Raw genomic sequence first — 15,077 nt, 5'->3', positions numbered from 1 at the left:
GTAATTTTTTGGTCAAAATTGGGTTTTCATTACATTATTATTCTATAACATCTTCTCTATCATCTCTGAGAATATCTAGGCCTCCCTCCAGTCCTGTGTATGACATGCAAAGTTATTTTTTAAACCAAGTTTTCATAAGATGACGGAGCACATGAGAACAATCAGTCTAAACCAGTAGCTTACAGTACTTCAATGATAAACATGACCGCCTCAATCTGATCAATCCTGGTGATGTCAGTGCCTTAAACAATGTTATAATGGACTATTTCACATCCAGAGATGAAAGATTTGATGATAGAGACGTTATTGAAGAGATGGATGGAGGTACCCCATGCTATTCTGAATGTAAGCTGAAGAGTAAAATAGTTGTGCCATCTTAAACATTCAAGCGGTGATCAAAAATTCAGAGACTATACTCATGATAAACAATGTAAAACTTCACTTAAAGTAACAGTAAAATACAATAAAAGTGAATAGATACGGTCAAGGCTCGCAAAATCGCTAGCCCGACGTCCAAAATTTCCTGTCGAGAAAGAGGATGGAGCAGCTGCTTTAGCCGAGGAGTGAGCCTTGCCTGGTGGTCAGGAAGAAATGGCCAGAGCCCGGACAGACTCGAGCTGGGGCATACTGATTATTTTATACTAAATCCGATGGAATATAAATAAATAAATATGTAATACATTGAATAATACACAAATGGATGTTATATTGTGAACGTTTAGCATGTAATACTTGTAATACTTGATGGTTGTGCTTTTATTTTCATTACCTCTCTTTAAACCTGATTTTCTTAAAATTTCGTTCCTGAAAATCACAGTGATCAGCTGAATTCAGATAACTATACCTTTTGTTTAGACAAGCTATAAAAGAAACAAAAACATATTTGGAAAGGGATTAAACCCAGCTTTCAATGGTATCAAAACTTTAAATTTTACCATGAATTGGGTTTTCTCAGATCGCATTACAAATGTCTAAAAAGAGCAATGTTTATGCAATATGAATATTTTTTCTTGGCTGCAGGAAGTGTGTAACAAAAAAGGACATCACTAAATAAGCACGTGTATGATAACAAAATTAATGCACAAAAAGCACCATTCGTGTGTACCGTACAGAACGCTCGCTTCACGCGCGAATGAGGCGGAAGCGCCTCTTCCGCTTCGCGCCAAACGGCTCTTCTGCGCTGCAGGACCTCCTGACGCGCGTCAACTCGTCTTCACATTGACTTAACATTGAAATCACTCGCGCTTCGCGCCTCTACCGCGGTTGGTGTAAACGCAGCATAAATGAACAAACTTTTTTATTAAGTTGTCTCCAACGATGACATGTTTGTCCTGTGTCGGCTACCGTAGCTTCTCTATGCGTTTCAATAGCAAGGGGTGAGCTGTGAACTGAGCTGTTGGTTGCAAACCACTAGATGCCACTAAAATTTACACACTGCACCTTTAAACCTCTTTAAAATCTACATTTATATTAAATCTATTCTAAAGATTTTTTTACTATTTTGAGAAAAATTAATAGACTTAAAAGACCATTTGAAACTACACAGGATTAAACCGTCTTATTTTCTTAAATTATTTTTACCTTCCTTATTTACAACATGATTGTATGAAAATAATCTACTGTATCTGCAATTTGTTCTGAAGAACACAAAGGTAATGTAGAATGCTAGTCTACGTGATCACATATTTTACTAGCTAGAGAACCAGGCACAGTATTGATTATTGTATGCGAGAGGTGTGAAGACACTTGCTTGGTGTCAGCAGGATAACAGATGTGACGATCAGAGAGCAGATGACCAGAATAACCAGCAGTGCTATGGCAATTCCTTTCCAGTTCCTCTGTGGGGGACTGCTGCCAACCAGCTCCTGTCAATCACAAACAGACACAGTTTTAATGGCTTTTAACAGTCCGTTTGAGAAAAGAAAAAGTCCAAAAATAAAATTGAAAACAGAATAAGAAAACCAAATTCTGATGGAAAGGGCCTAGTTGGACAGATCCGTTTTGACATACTGAGTCGATTACCTCTACTGCTGTCAGGGACAAAGTTTTACAGTTTGGGACTGTAATAACTAAAGGCTGACTCAACACTTTTTTCACTTGTTTAAGATGCAGTTGAATAAGTTCAGCATATTCAGAAAGCATATTGTAAAGGTGTATATATGCATGGTGTGCTTTAAAGGGATAGTTCACTTTAAAATGAACCTCATGTGGTTCTAAACCTGTATGAATTTCTTTTTTCTGATATTTTGGAAGTATTGTGATAAATGATGAAGAAAATATTTTGATAAATGATATAAGCACACAGTTGACAGTACCCATTAAATTACATCATTACACTCGCATTTATTCCTACTATGGAAGTCAATGGTCACTATCTGCTGTGTGTTTACCATCATTTCTCAAAATATCTTCTTTTGTGTTCATCAGATAAAAGAATTTCATACAGGTTTAGAACAACATGAGGATGAGTAAATTATGACAGAATTTTCATTTTTAAGTGAACTATCCCTTTAAGCGACACCATGTAGTTTGTAGGCCAAAAAGTTCCACGGTGTGCCTTTAAAAACTAATGGAAAGGTTCAGTCTCATTGTTTTGAGTTTTTTTTTTTTGTCAACTCTGGATTGCTCAAGTAGTAGCAATTAGACATTTGTTAATGTGATTGTTACACCAACGGTAAAATAAAAACACATCAATCAAACACACTGAATGAACAAAATATTAAAGGCGGGGTCCATGATTTTTGAAAAACACTTCAGGCCGAGTACCAAAAAACACTTTTAGCCAATCAGCAGTAAGTGTGGGATGGGTCTATCAAAAGAAAGTCCAGATTCTATTGGAGGTAGGGTGATTGTTTAGGTGATTTCAAATATCAACATTGGCTTTCAGAGATCATGCACCCCGCCTTTAATGATGTTTACAATCTCATGGTAAATTCGTAATGAGGCGGTTTCCCGGACAGGGATTAGCTAAAGCCAGGACTATAACTAGTTTCAACAAACATGCATTACTAAAAACATTACTTGTATTTTGAGATATGTCAGTGCAGGTTGTTTTTAGTTTAAACAGCTCCTATATTTATTTTAGTCTAGGACTAGTCTAATCCCTGTCCGGGAAACTGCCCCCTTATTCATATGTTTAAGTATGATCCGCTTTCACACCAGGGGCTTCATTTTTGTTTTTTCAAAAAAGATTTAAGCTTGAATTAATACAAATTATTCACCTCGTAAAATAGCTGTGAATACCAGAAAGATCAGGCGTATATTCTCAAAGACAATGCATTTTTTTATATCAATGACCATTTGTAAATATTCGCTTGACTTGGAGTTTGTTCAGTGAGACATGTAATATTTTTGGATGATTACATAAAGATGTTCATAAGGGTGCTGGTGGTCTGTAAGACGGAGAGCAATCACCACGGGAGTTGTAAGAATGTGATTGCTCAGGTCAGCTTTCTGTCTGGCTTGAGACCACAGGGGAGTTTTGAACTGTGGTGATCTGTTTTAATAGTGGAATGAGCCAGAGACTGAGCTGACAAGAACAAATCAGGGAGGAGAGAAGAAATTATCGTTTATTTGCAAGAAACAGACTTGTCTGGAAACCTGAGTGAAGGGAAGAGCAATCCACAGCAGCTTATGTTTATAGAGGGAATAATGTTTAGACAAAATGTTAAAGGTTCCCTCATTGTAAGTCGCTTTGGATATAATGGCACTTTTCCATTGCATAGTACCACACGGTTTGATTTGGGTTGGGTCAGCTTACTTTTGGGGGCTTTTCCACTGAGTGCAGTACGTATTACCCCAAACTTTTTTTAGTGCCACCTCGGTCTGGGTTCCAAGCGACCCGCGCTGATACCAAAACTTGTCACGAAAACACTGTAGATCACTGACTGGTCTGAGAGAATCGTCACTACCAGCGTCATCGCTATAATGTTAAAGATTAGCTTTACCTTCATGCTAGCTTGCGCTGTATCGAGTAAACATGTCATCTGTGCTTTTCTGTAAGTTCCCAAACTCCCTTTTAGAGATGATAACATCCACAGGTTGAGAATCAGGAACACCATAACAGGTTTTTCCAGACTTGCAGTTTGTGGTGGCACATTTGCGAAGCGCACGTCCACATATATGCTTAAATGAGCAAATGAGGCTCAGCAGAGCGCCGTCGACTGACGCCACGGGTGTCATGTGAGACAGAGTTAGTTATAAACACGATGTGCAAACATCTATTTGTAGTGGTCAATTTTAATTTTGTGCTGGACTGGGAAATTAATAAATGTATGGGAATATACAACAACCCTACTGAAAAATCCAGCTAAGACCAGCATGGGCTGGTGAGCTGGTTTTGGCTGGTCCCCAGCTTGGTTTTGGTTGGTTTTGCTGGTGTAGGAAGCTGGTTTTGCTGGTGTAGCAAGCTGGTCTAGCTGTGTTTTGGTCACATTTTAAGCTGGTCTAGCTGGACTTAGCTGGTCATGCTGGAAAACCAGCTGGCCCACCAGCATGACCAGCTTTGTCAGGCTGGGAGGACCAGCATAAACCACCTTAAACCAGCTAGGGCCAGCTACCAGCTTATGCTGGTTTTGGCTGGATTTTTCAGTAGGGAACGCTCTCCCTTGTATGATGTCACAGCAGTAGGCAGCCAAATATAACGGCATGCCTATAATCCCTCCCATTTTGAAGTGTTACTAAACTCGATGGAAGAGCCATTATGGGTCAAAAATAACCCAGCTGTTTTTAAAGTGTGGGTGGAGGATTTTTTTTACTGTAATAATAATAATAAAAAATATAGAAAATAAATATATATGTAAAATAAAAAATAAAAAAAATTATTAAACATTTGTTCTTTTATGATAGTGCTGTTGTGTTTCTGTAAATAATTTATTCATTCTGATTGGCTGAGAAACATTCTATGGGTGAGCATTATTTTTCAGTAAAGGGCAAAACACACTTATGAACTAGGTCCTGGTCTGTCGACCACATTACAGTTCCATATCACTTCGCCAAGTTCAAGTAAAATAATAGATTTATTTAATTTCAACAATTAAAGTATATATATATATATGCGGTATATATGTGGTAGGAAAATAAATAAACTGAAAAGAATGAATACAATTATTAAAAAGAGTGTGAAAAGAGAGTAATACAGCAAATAAACATTTATTGCCTGCTTGTTCAGTTTGATTTTGCTTCATTCCTGATAATTGAAAACTAACAAATTATAATAAACATAAATACTGAAGAAAAATTACATATAAATATTGATAGGCCAACTTGTTCCCATTACTGCAAACACAAGTGCAAACACTTTACATCAAAAGCAACATGTGCGGGGGAGTTGTGCTACAGTTTCTCTTTATTCCTCCATCATGAGCTCTCCCTCATTCTCTCTCTCTCGCTCACTTGATATTTCGCACTCTCTCTCTCTCTCTCTCTCTCTCTCTCTCTCTCTCTCTCTCTCTCTCTCTCTCTCTCTCTCTCTCTCTGTCTCTCTCTCTCTCACTCTCTCTCTAGCTGTAAAATGTTATTTTGGAATTAGCATTTTAAAGACAAAACTGTCAAATGTCTTAAAATTTGAACAGTGTTTTATCATGTGGTAACCATGGTATAAGCAAAATGATTGACTTTGGTCCATTGAATTATTTGAAAATATTGCACTGATTCGCGTTCTGGCTGCATTGCCACCTTGGGTGTGCATTATTTTCGAATAATTAAATCGCCCGTCGTCATTTGACCCCTGTAGATAAGACATTTGCAATGTCACAGCTAAAAAAACAGCTTATCAAAATAACAGATGACAATAATGCAGTAGCACTCATAAAACAAGTCACAAACAGTGTGATCAATACCGTTTAGTCAACAAGCCATGTTATTCTAAAAACAGAAATCTATCTATGTCTAAGTAAAGGTCAAGTGCCTCTTTAGTGCAATACAGCAACAACCACATTTTATCATATAGTTTATTTTTCTAAAAGCATTACTGATATTTTTACCAAACTCAAAATCATTCCTGAGTGGGGTGGTCATTTCCAATGTATGGTTTACAATATAAATACAAAAATACATGTACAAGAAAGCACAGTTGCTAAAATCAAGCATTGTAGCCAATAGCTACAGTATAAGCAGAACTGCACACCTCTGCAATCAAAGAATTACACAGAACTAGAATACTTCAATAAAAGGTTATTGAACCTTTTGGCTAATTTTATTAAGTGTTAACAAAAAATAATAGATATTATAGATATTAATAATACAATTCTGTTACTAATGTATGAATGGGGGAAAATGTAAAGGTCAGTCTGCTTGTTAAAGCTGTAGTATATGATGTTAAAAATCGGTCTAGAAAGCCTGAGACCGTTAGTAAGTTTTAAAAAACTCATCCCGCCCCTCTGTGCTACCTGATCCCTCCCACCGGGAAACCACTGAACAACGTCACTCATTCAACGTCACTCATTGATCACTGGTAGTAAACATCAGAACAGAGATTTACCGAGCAGTAAACACATAAAGGCTTGAAGGAATGAACAATTACAATTATGATTGTAATTGACGTTATTTACTTTCACAACAACGTTTGGCATACGTTTCCCCTCATGAGCTTCAAGAAATGACTTTATAAATATAATTACTTTGACCCGTGATACGCGATGCTAAACGGCTAACATTCCAATGCCGACCGGCAGCATCAGCATGTAGTCAGATTATAATACTATATTTATGTAACACCTCACACAATCTTTGTAAATATAACTATTTTGACCCGTGATACGCGATGCTAAACGGCTAACATTCCAATGCCGACCGGCAGCATGGGCATGTTGTCTGACTGATAATATCATATTTATGTAACACCTCACACAATCTTTGTAAATTTAATTATTTTGACCCGTGATACGCGATGCTAAACGGCTAACATTCCGATGCCGACCGGCAGCATCAGCATGTAGTCAAATTGATAATACTAACACCTCACACAATCTTAGTAAATATAATTACTTTGACCCGTGATACGCGATGCTAAACGGCTAACATTCCGATGCCGACCGACAGCATGTTGACCGACTCAAAAAAAGAAATTTAAGTCACACCACACACAATAAAAGTATAAATAAGTGCGTACCTGTTCAACAAAAGTCTGCCGTGTCGGCGTCGGTTTTCAGCCCCAAATCTCCCTGAAGCTTCCTCCAACGGTCAATGGCGGACCATATATTGATTTTACTTAGAGTCCGCCATTTTTCAAATTTTTTTAACCTCTGCTCTTTCTTCAACAGACTTCCTTTTTCTTCCAACCTTTACTGTAGGGACAAGCAGGGGCTGCTTGCTGCTGTCATTTAGTTTTTTTCCATTAGTGAGATGTTGCTGCTTCGCTAGCTACCATACACTGACACAAATTTCATGTCGCAGGCAGGAGAGGGGCGGGGTGGTGTGCGATGGGGTGGAGACGCGAGCACGAGGTGGATTTTCTAATGTAGCAGGGATTGGATGAGAGCAGTTAACCAATGTAAGCTGTCCGGCCGGACAGTTTACATTGGTCAACTTATCTGCTACCATACACCCAATAGACTGAATGGATTTTTTAAATTCTTTTTTCTCTTCATATTGTTAGGATGTTACTGTAGAACCATAACCAGCATCTAAACGAGGTTATTAATAATGAACAATCTTTGAAATCGTAGACCATGTCTAACGTTATGCACTGCTTCCGGTGTCATCAGCAATTCGTTCCCCCCGGGCAATTCTGCCCCCCCAGGACCCCCGCGTGATTCCATTGGCTGCCTTATTACAATTTCTTAGCGCCTTATTACAATTCCTACAAAATCGCGTTATGATTTATGTAGACAGAACGTTGTTAAAATTACAATTGATGTCTTTAAAATTATATGTTTCATATAGTATATAAATGAGGCTATAGGTGGGAGATCTACACATTGCTTGTGTCATTTTATTATTTAGATTATTATACTGTACCCTTTCTACTTTTGTATTGTGTAAAGTTAATAAATTACTTATACAAAACATGATTACTTAATAGCAAAATCACACATTAAAATCATAATTTATAAGCCATGATTACTACTTTTACTATTAAAAAAATACATTTCGTAAGGTACGTAAATAATTTACAAAAATAAAAGTATTGTTTTTGTAAAGCAGATGATGACGCAAAAGTACTGATGTGTCTGCAACATGAATATTAGTTTATTATATTATTTTTTTGTTAACTTTTATTAAAAAAAATGTTATGCTTCTATTTTCTACAACGTAATTAGCTTGCTAGACCGTTAACGCAGACGATATATCGCAATGACAAAATTTTGACCAGGCATTAGTGCTAGGTACCAATCGGGGTCCTAGGGGAGACTGAATTGCCAGGGAGGACCGAATTGCTCATGACACCGGGTCCAACCGATCTTAAATGCCATAGCAAAAAAATCATGCTAATATACAATTGTATCATAATGCAAAACCACAATTTTGCTTAAATGTGTGATATAAATAAATAGTGCTCATAAACGGCTGTTTAAAAATAACCTCTATTGAAGTTAATAGAGGCTTGCATTATGATTAAACATGCGGATATGTCCACTCCAGCGACAGAAGTCCCGCCTTCAAGTAATTGGAGCCAATCATTATTCCCGAAAGACTAACAATACTCTGTACAATGAGGGGGGTGTTGTGAAGGGTAATTTATTTATTTGTTATTTTATAACACTATTTTATATAAGTCTATGGATATATTCATGTCGAGAACAGGCTAATCTGTTGATCTATACACAAGTTGGGGAAGGACAATTTGGCATCTCCAATTCCACAAATTTGCATGTCGTTGGACTGTGGGAGCAAACCAAAGTACCTGAAGTAAACCCATGCTGAGTACATGCAAACTCCACACATATCAGGTTTAACTTTTGCTGGGAGATATGTTGTTTATGTTATGATCTTAACAAATGATTTAATTCAAGACTTAATTCAAGTACGTAGGTCTTTGCAAACATGGCTGCAGTGGGTAAATACTTCCCTAAAGGGCCTTTGAATTTAAGTAACCAATTAAGAGTGTACATTTTATCATACTCAAAAAATGATTTCTTATATTTCCACCAACACAGAAAATTTGAAAAAGATGCTTGCTTTACGTTCCCTGAAAGATGCCAGAGTAAGAGAGCGTTACGGTAACCAACTGTAATTGAAATCATTTTCTGGCCGAGCTTCCCAGATCACAAAGCAAATGAATGGAATGAATATCCGACATTCACTCCTGAAATGACCCTGGGAAAGCAGAAATATGTTATTTCTGAAAATTGACTGGTTTAGAGTACACAGCATTGTTCATCCAGCAAGGCCACATCGGCCTGATGAAATATCGGTGTAAAGGAAAAGGTTGATTGTCTCCATTACCTCTGTGCAAGAGATGGCAAGCTGAACTCCATTCGGATCTCTCTGAAAGATCTGACTAGCCAAATTCAAAAACAGGAGACTTGGGCTATTTGTCACACTTTTTCTTAGCTTCGTTTTTAAAGCCAGTTTCTATATGAGCAAATACTTTGTGGTCTTGGCTTCAAAAAATAATTCATATTAAAAATGATAATGTGTAATGAACACACATGGCCACACAGCAGTTGGAAACAAATAGGCAAAAAAAAAAGTTTATTATGGGCTTTTAAGCTAAATTTAATTGTTAATAGTCTACTCATTTTCAATATTAAAATATGTTATTACCTTAACTAAGAATTGTTGATACATCCCTCTATCATCTGTGTGCGTGCACGTAAGCGCTGGAGCACGCTGCGACGCTTCGATAGCATTTAGCTTAGCCCCATTCATTCAATGGTACCATTTAGAGATAAAGTTAGAAGTGACCAAACACATCAACGTTTTTCCTATTTAAGCCGAGTATTTATATGAGCAAGTTTGGTGGTACGAAATAAAACGTAGCGCTTTTCTAAGCGGATTTAAAAGAGGAACTATATTTTATGGCGTAAAAGCACTTTTGGGAGTGCTTCGACTCGCCTGAAAAGTCCGCTCCCCTTCTTACTCTCATAATGGGAGAGGGAGGGTATTACTGCGCCGAGTCGAAGTACTCCCAAAAGTGCTATTACGCCATAAAATATAGTTCCTCTTTTAAATCCGCTTAGAAAAGCGCTACGTTTTATTTTGTACCACCAAACTTGCTCGTATAACTACTAATGACATATTTTAATGTTGAAAATGAGTAGACTATTCCTTTAAAATAATTGTAAAACTAACTGTGAAAGGACATTTACAAAAACATTTAAACACTGTCAAACCACATCCGATGGTCCAAAATGCAGCAGCTCATTTGGTCTTCAATCAACTGAAATGGTCCCAGTGAGACTTAACCAGACCACAATTATAATAAACTGCTTTTATTTCCTATTACTAGTTTGCAATGTTTTTTTTATACAGCAGATCACTCTGTAAGTTGATAAGAAGATCTGGTATTATAGGAGAGATTTGAGCATTTTATAATATCATAGAGACTTTATAGACTAATAGGTTTCTTTAATATCATCTAATAACTCCAATAGTTTGAAAGCTAACATTCAGGGTTCCCACACCTTAGTTAACTTCCAATTCAAGGACTAAATGTGGTTACACATTTCAAGTGAGCGCAAAGTTACATCGTGTTACCTTTTAAGATACATTGTTACAGTTCCCTTTCGAGGGAACTTGCGCTGCGTCGCTGCGGTGACACTTTGGGGACGCCTCCAGGGGTAAGTGCATCTGAATGTGTATATTAAATTCAACCAATGGTGAGGCTTGATGGCAAAGACAGGGTGATGCGGGAGCCAGGAAGTATATTGCTATCTAAAATATTACCAAAGACGGTGTTACATGGACGCAGGAAGTATGGCATGGGATACGCAGCGTCTCGTTCCCTTCTCAGGGAACAACAGTTACATATGTAACCCTAGACGTTTTCATGTGTCAAACACAACTATGCAAAAAAAGCATTTTGGTATGAAATCAAGATATAAGCATTTAAAACTAAGAGTTTAGCATGTGTGCTTAAAAAGTCTAGAATTTTTATTTTGTTATCCTACACTACACATGAATATTATGGATTTTTTCCCCAGAAAACTTCTTGCACAAAATAGATTCAAGCACTTTCAATGACCTGTATCTATGTATGTATATTTTCAAAAACTTCTTAGGCCAGGGCCTTGCTTTTTTCCAGATTCTCAAACTTTCAAGGATTTCAAGGACCCGTGGGAACCCTGAACATTGTATAGCAGTGTTTGCATGGACAATCATTACATTTAATTCAAAGAAAATGCTTAATTCTTAATCTGAAACAGCACATTTGCTTACAGTTAACTTTTGTTCACAATTCATTTCTTTGCATAAAAGTACTTATAGCTTGAACAAAAGCATTTTTGCACCACACAGAACATACATACTGTACAACAAGCAAATGTAATAAATGTTTCTCAGAAAGGGCCTTGAGTGTGATCAAACAGAGAAAACCAAGCCAGCCTTTTTCTCTGTGTGCTATGCCTTTCAATCTCAAAGTCAAATGTTTGTTTGAAATAAACAAAAGATGCAATGTCAAGGCAAATCGGGCGAGTCATCTTTAATTTCAGGATCCAATATTCTCAACACTAAAGCAAGAGCTTCATGTTGAACTGGTTTGAGATAAGAACGCTACCTGTGATAAATAAAATGAACAAGCTTGTGTGCTTTGACTTAACACAAGAGAACAAGAACATTGTGGCATCTGCGGCAGCTGGAAACAGTCTGGTACTGTATGAGAATCTCAATTGCTCAATTTCAACAGCAATAAATAAGGACATTTCTTGTTATACGTATGTCTACTTTACACATGTATTACAACATTCATTCTGTCACCTTCATCTTTAGTTTATCAATCCTGAACCATTCTAGAAACCATTTTATTTTTGTAAACATTAGTGTACAAAATTTCCAGTGTTCATGAATTCATAAAAGTATTTGAAAGCATAAGCACAACTAGAGAAGTATGATTTGATTAAAGTTAGATTAAAGTTATAGCTTCAGCATTCCCTGTAAAGTTTAGTCAGTCTTTATGTTCGGTTCATTTCTTGAAATAAATGTAAAAAAGGGTTGCAACCCTACCATCTATCAACAAGTTGTTTGTATCTGCCAAACTTTACATTTCCTCATTTCTCACTATCAAAACAAAGCAGTGTTTCCCATACATTGATTAATTTGTGGTGGCCCACCACAGAATCAACACTGGCCCCCACAAATAGAATTTTCATGATTCCCATTTACATTTTTATTTCACTATTTAAAACAGCTTAATTCGGCTTAAAATATAATTTGATATATAATACAGATCAAATACAGATAAAGATCAAAGAGTAGAAGTGAAACATATTTCAGGTGCCAACACTAGATCAAACGCAAACACGATATGATGATGTCACATATATGCTAATTAGCGAGTGACGTCATCACCACCACAGTCTCCTCAAAATCCTGTGGGAAACACTGCAAAGCGCTCAATGGCTTGAAAGAGCCTAATTGAAATCTATTGTCCCTGTACAAAACATTGAAGTGAGCCATGGAGTGAATAAATATCTTTGTCTCGCAGTCGTTTGGCAGATGGGCTGCACAGGCGTCGATGTTTCCAATAGCGAACCTGCTGCACATGCATTTATTAATATGCAGTGACAAACACGCACAAACAACACCAATAAAAATGGGAATAAACAGGGAAGATGATACGTGGAAAAACTAATTGAGGTTAAATGAGTCAAAGGTAATGTGTAATTTTTTCAATTTTAAAATACTTTGTATTTAATCTTAATGCGGATAAGCAACCAGATTTAAGCTATTGATAAGTACCCAAATAGTGCAGACATTGGATCTCTGTGGCATCTCAACCAGATTTAAAGGGATAATTCACCCAAAAAAATTAAATTCTGTCATTTACTTACTCTCATGTTTTACAAGCCTATAAACATTTCTTTGTTTTTATGAACACAAAGGAAGATATTTAGAGGAATGCCGATCCCATTGGACCCATTGACTTCCATATATTCTTTATTCCTTTATTCCTTTAGTGAATGATAACAGAATTTTATTTTTTTGGTGAAATATTGCAACAGCTCACTCTGTAAACTTATGAGCATCACATGTGATGTCAAAATAAGTGCCTGGTCCAGACGCGGGTTTATAATAAAAGAGACCCTCGCGTTTGCCAGATACTCGCATAATCTCATGCGTAATCAGAGTTTACTGTTAAGTGATTGTCTTTCGAGTATTTTGTGAGCACGAGCATCTCTTTTATCATAAATCCTTTCGACATGTGTGCAGCAGGCTTGTATTTTGACAAGAGGCATGATGCACATGGTTCACATGACCCAACAAACACATATTTTGACATGACGAGCCACACAGATCACACTCCGAACACATATTTTGAATTCACGCCACTCAGAAGAGAAGTCACCGGCTGCCACTGATCAGTGTATTAATGTTTTCATAAGTCACACAAAATGTGTTTTGAGTCTTTGGGCTCTATCTTACACCCGGGGCAATGCAGCGCAATGCGCGACGCAAGTGTCTTTTGCTAGTTTCCACCCTGCGCAATTATAATTTTCACGTTTAGCGGCGCGTTGTTTAAATAGCAAATGCATTTGCGCCCCCTTTTGCACCCATGGGCGTTCTGGTCTGAAAACGAAGTGTGTTCAGGCGCATTGTTGGTGCGTTGCTATTTTGAGGCAACTAAAATAGACTACACCATTGACCAACAAAAACCTGGTCTAAAGTCTAAAGTCAATGCCGCAATATTTAATGAGCGCCTTAGAAATATGCGCCTATAAACGGGAGGACAACGCGGGTTTGCTTATCACACACATGAAGGCGCAGCAGTACAAAAACTTTTTAAATATGAAAGATTAAAGGATTGAATGTAAAAGATTATTATTGAGTCTCTTGGACATAAACGAGAACTGATTATGAGACGTTAGAAGGCACAAAGAGCTGCTTCACCTGCAGCCTGGTAAGTAAATAAATGCTTTGCTTTAAACAAATGCATCTATTTTTAAATGTTTTTTAAATGCTACCCCACAGATGTTTTGTATATGATGACTCTGTACCTGTGGATATGGTGAGATGAGAAACATTTTTAAGTAATGCTTAAAAAAACTTGTGACGCTATCCAAGTGCTGAAACGTGCGGAGAGCCATATGTAAATTCTTTATCTCCTGTTTGTAACAAATAAAGTATTTTTAGAGTACAAACCTTTTCTTACATACTTGTAAATAATTTTTTGATGATATTGGATAGCCATACATTTAAAGCAATTAAAAGCCTGCTTTTTACTTCCATGACTAAAAGAAAACTGGTTTTAAAGGTTTTAATGACAAAATAACAATTTCAATACAAGTGAAAAACAACACAATTATTTAACATTAATCTTAAACTGGGGATCTTCTTCCTCCGCTTAGTTTTTCAGTTTACAAAGTCCGTCATCTAAATAGGGATTAGACATAGCGCCAGCGCAACAGACTTTTAAAGGGGAAGAGAGCTGAGACTCTCATTGGTTTATTGCACGTTACACCCAAAATACTCTCATTAATCATTTAAAAAATAGGATCAATCCTTTTCGACCATGCGCTCAGCACACAAACATTTTTCCCGTCGTTAAATTAGCAAAAGTGTATTCGGACACGCCCATTTAGACGTCGCGCTGTGCGCTTTAGAAAATGCGCTTAGATCGTTAAAATAGGGCCCTTTGACTCTTGACACTGTACTAAACTACAACATAAGGGCAACATAAGTAAAGATGACACTGTTCACATGCAATCAGAATCAATGCATGAATAAATACTTTACTATTGAATACTGCAGCTGTAACATTGATTTTATAATGTATGGTTAATATCTGGATGTAGCGTCAAACTTTCATTAGCTGTGCAGTAATAAAAATAACTAAAACAATCAAACACGTGCAACTATTTTTGATTTCTTAACACATACCATACATGCAACCTGCATTGAATCGTCAAGGGTTTTTAAACATAGTTATCGAAACAGTCCCATTTGTAGCTTGTGTCTGTTTGATAAACATGAAAATC

At 37.0% G+C, this 15,077-nt stretch overlaps 1 protein-coding gene across 4 annotated transcripts in view; it reads right to left on the bottom strand.

Moving 5' to 3' along the window:
• dpp6b (dipeptidyl-peptidase 6b) overlaps positions 1 to 15,077 on the bottom strand; it is a 174,108-nt gene that overhangs the window by 52,345 nt on the left and 106,686 nt on the right. For all 4 annotated transcript variants that reach the window (XM_055203016.2, XM_055203017.2, XM_055203015.2 and 1 more), the window contains one exon: positions 1,751 to 1,865. In XM_055203016.2, coding sequence (XP_055058991.2) covers positions 1,751 to 1,865 — 115 coding nt within the window. The remainder of the gene's footprint in view (positions 1 to 1,750; positions 1,866 to 15,077) is intronic.

The sequence above is a fragment of the Misgurnus anguillicaudatus genome, chromosome 2 (genome assembly GCF_027580225.2).
Source record: "Misgurnus anguillicaudatus chromosome 2, ASM2758022v2, whole genome shotgun sequence".
NCBI lineage: Eukaryota > Metazoa > Chordata > Actinopteri > Cypriniformes > Cobitidae > Misgurnus > Misgurnus anguillicaudatus.
This window is presented reverse-complemented; position numbering and strand designations above follow the sequence as displayed.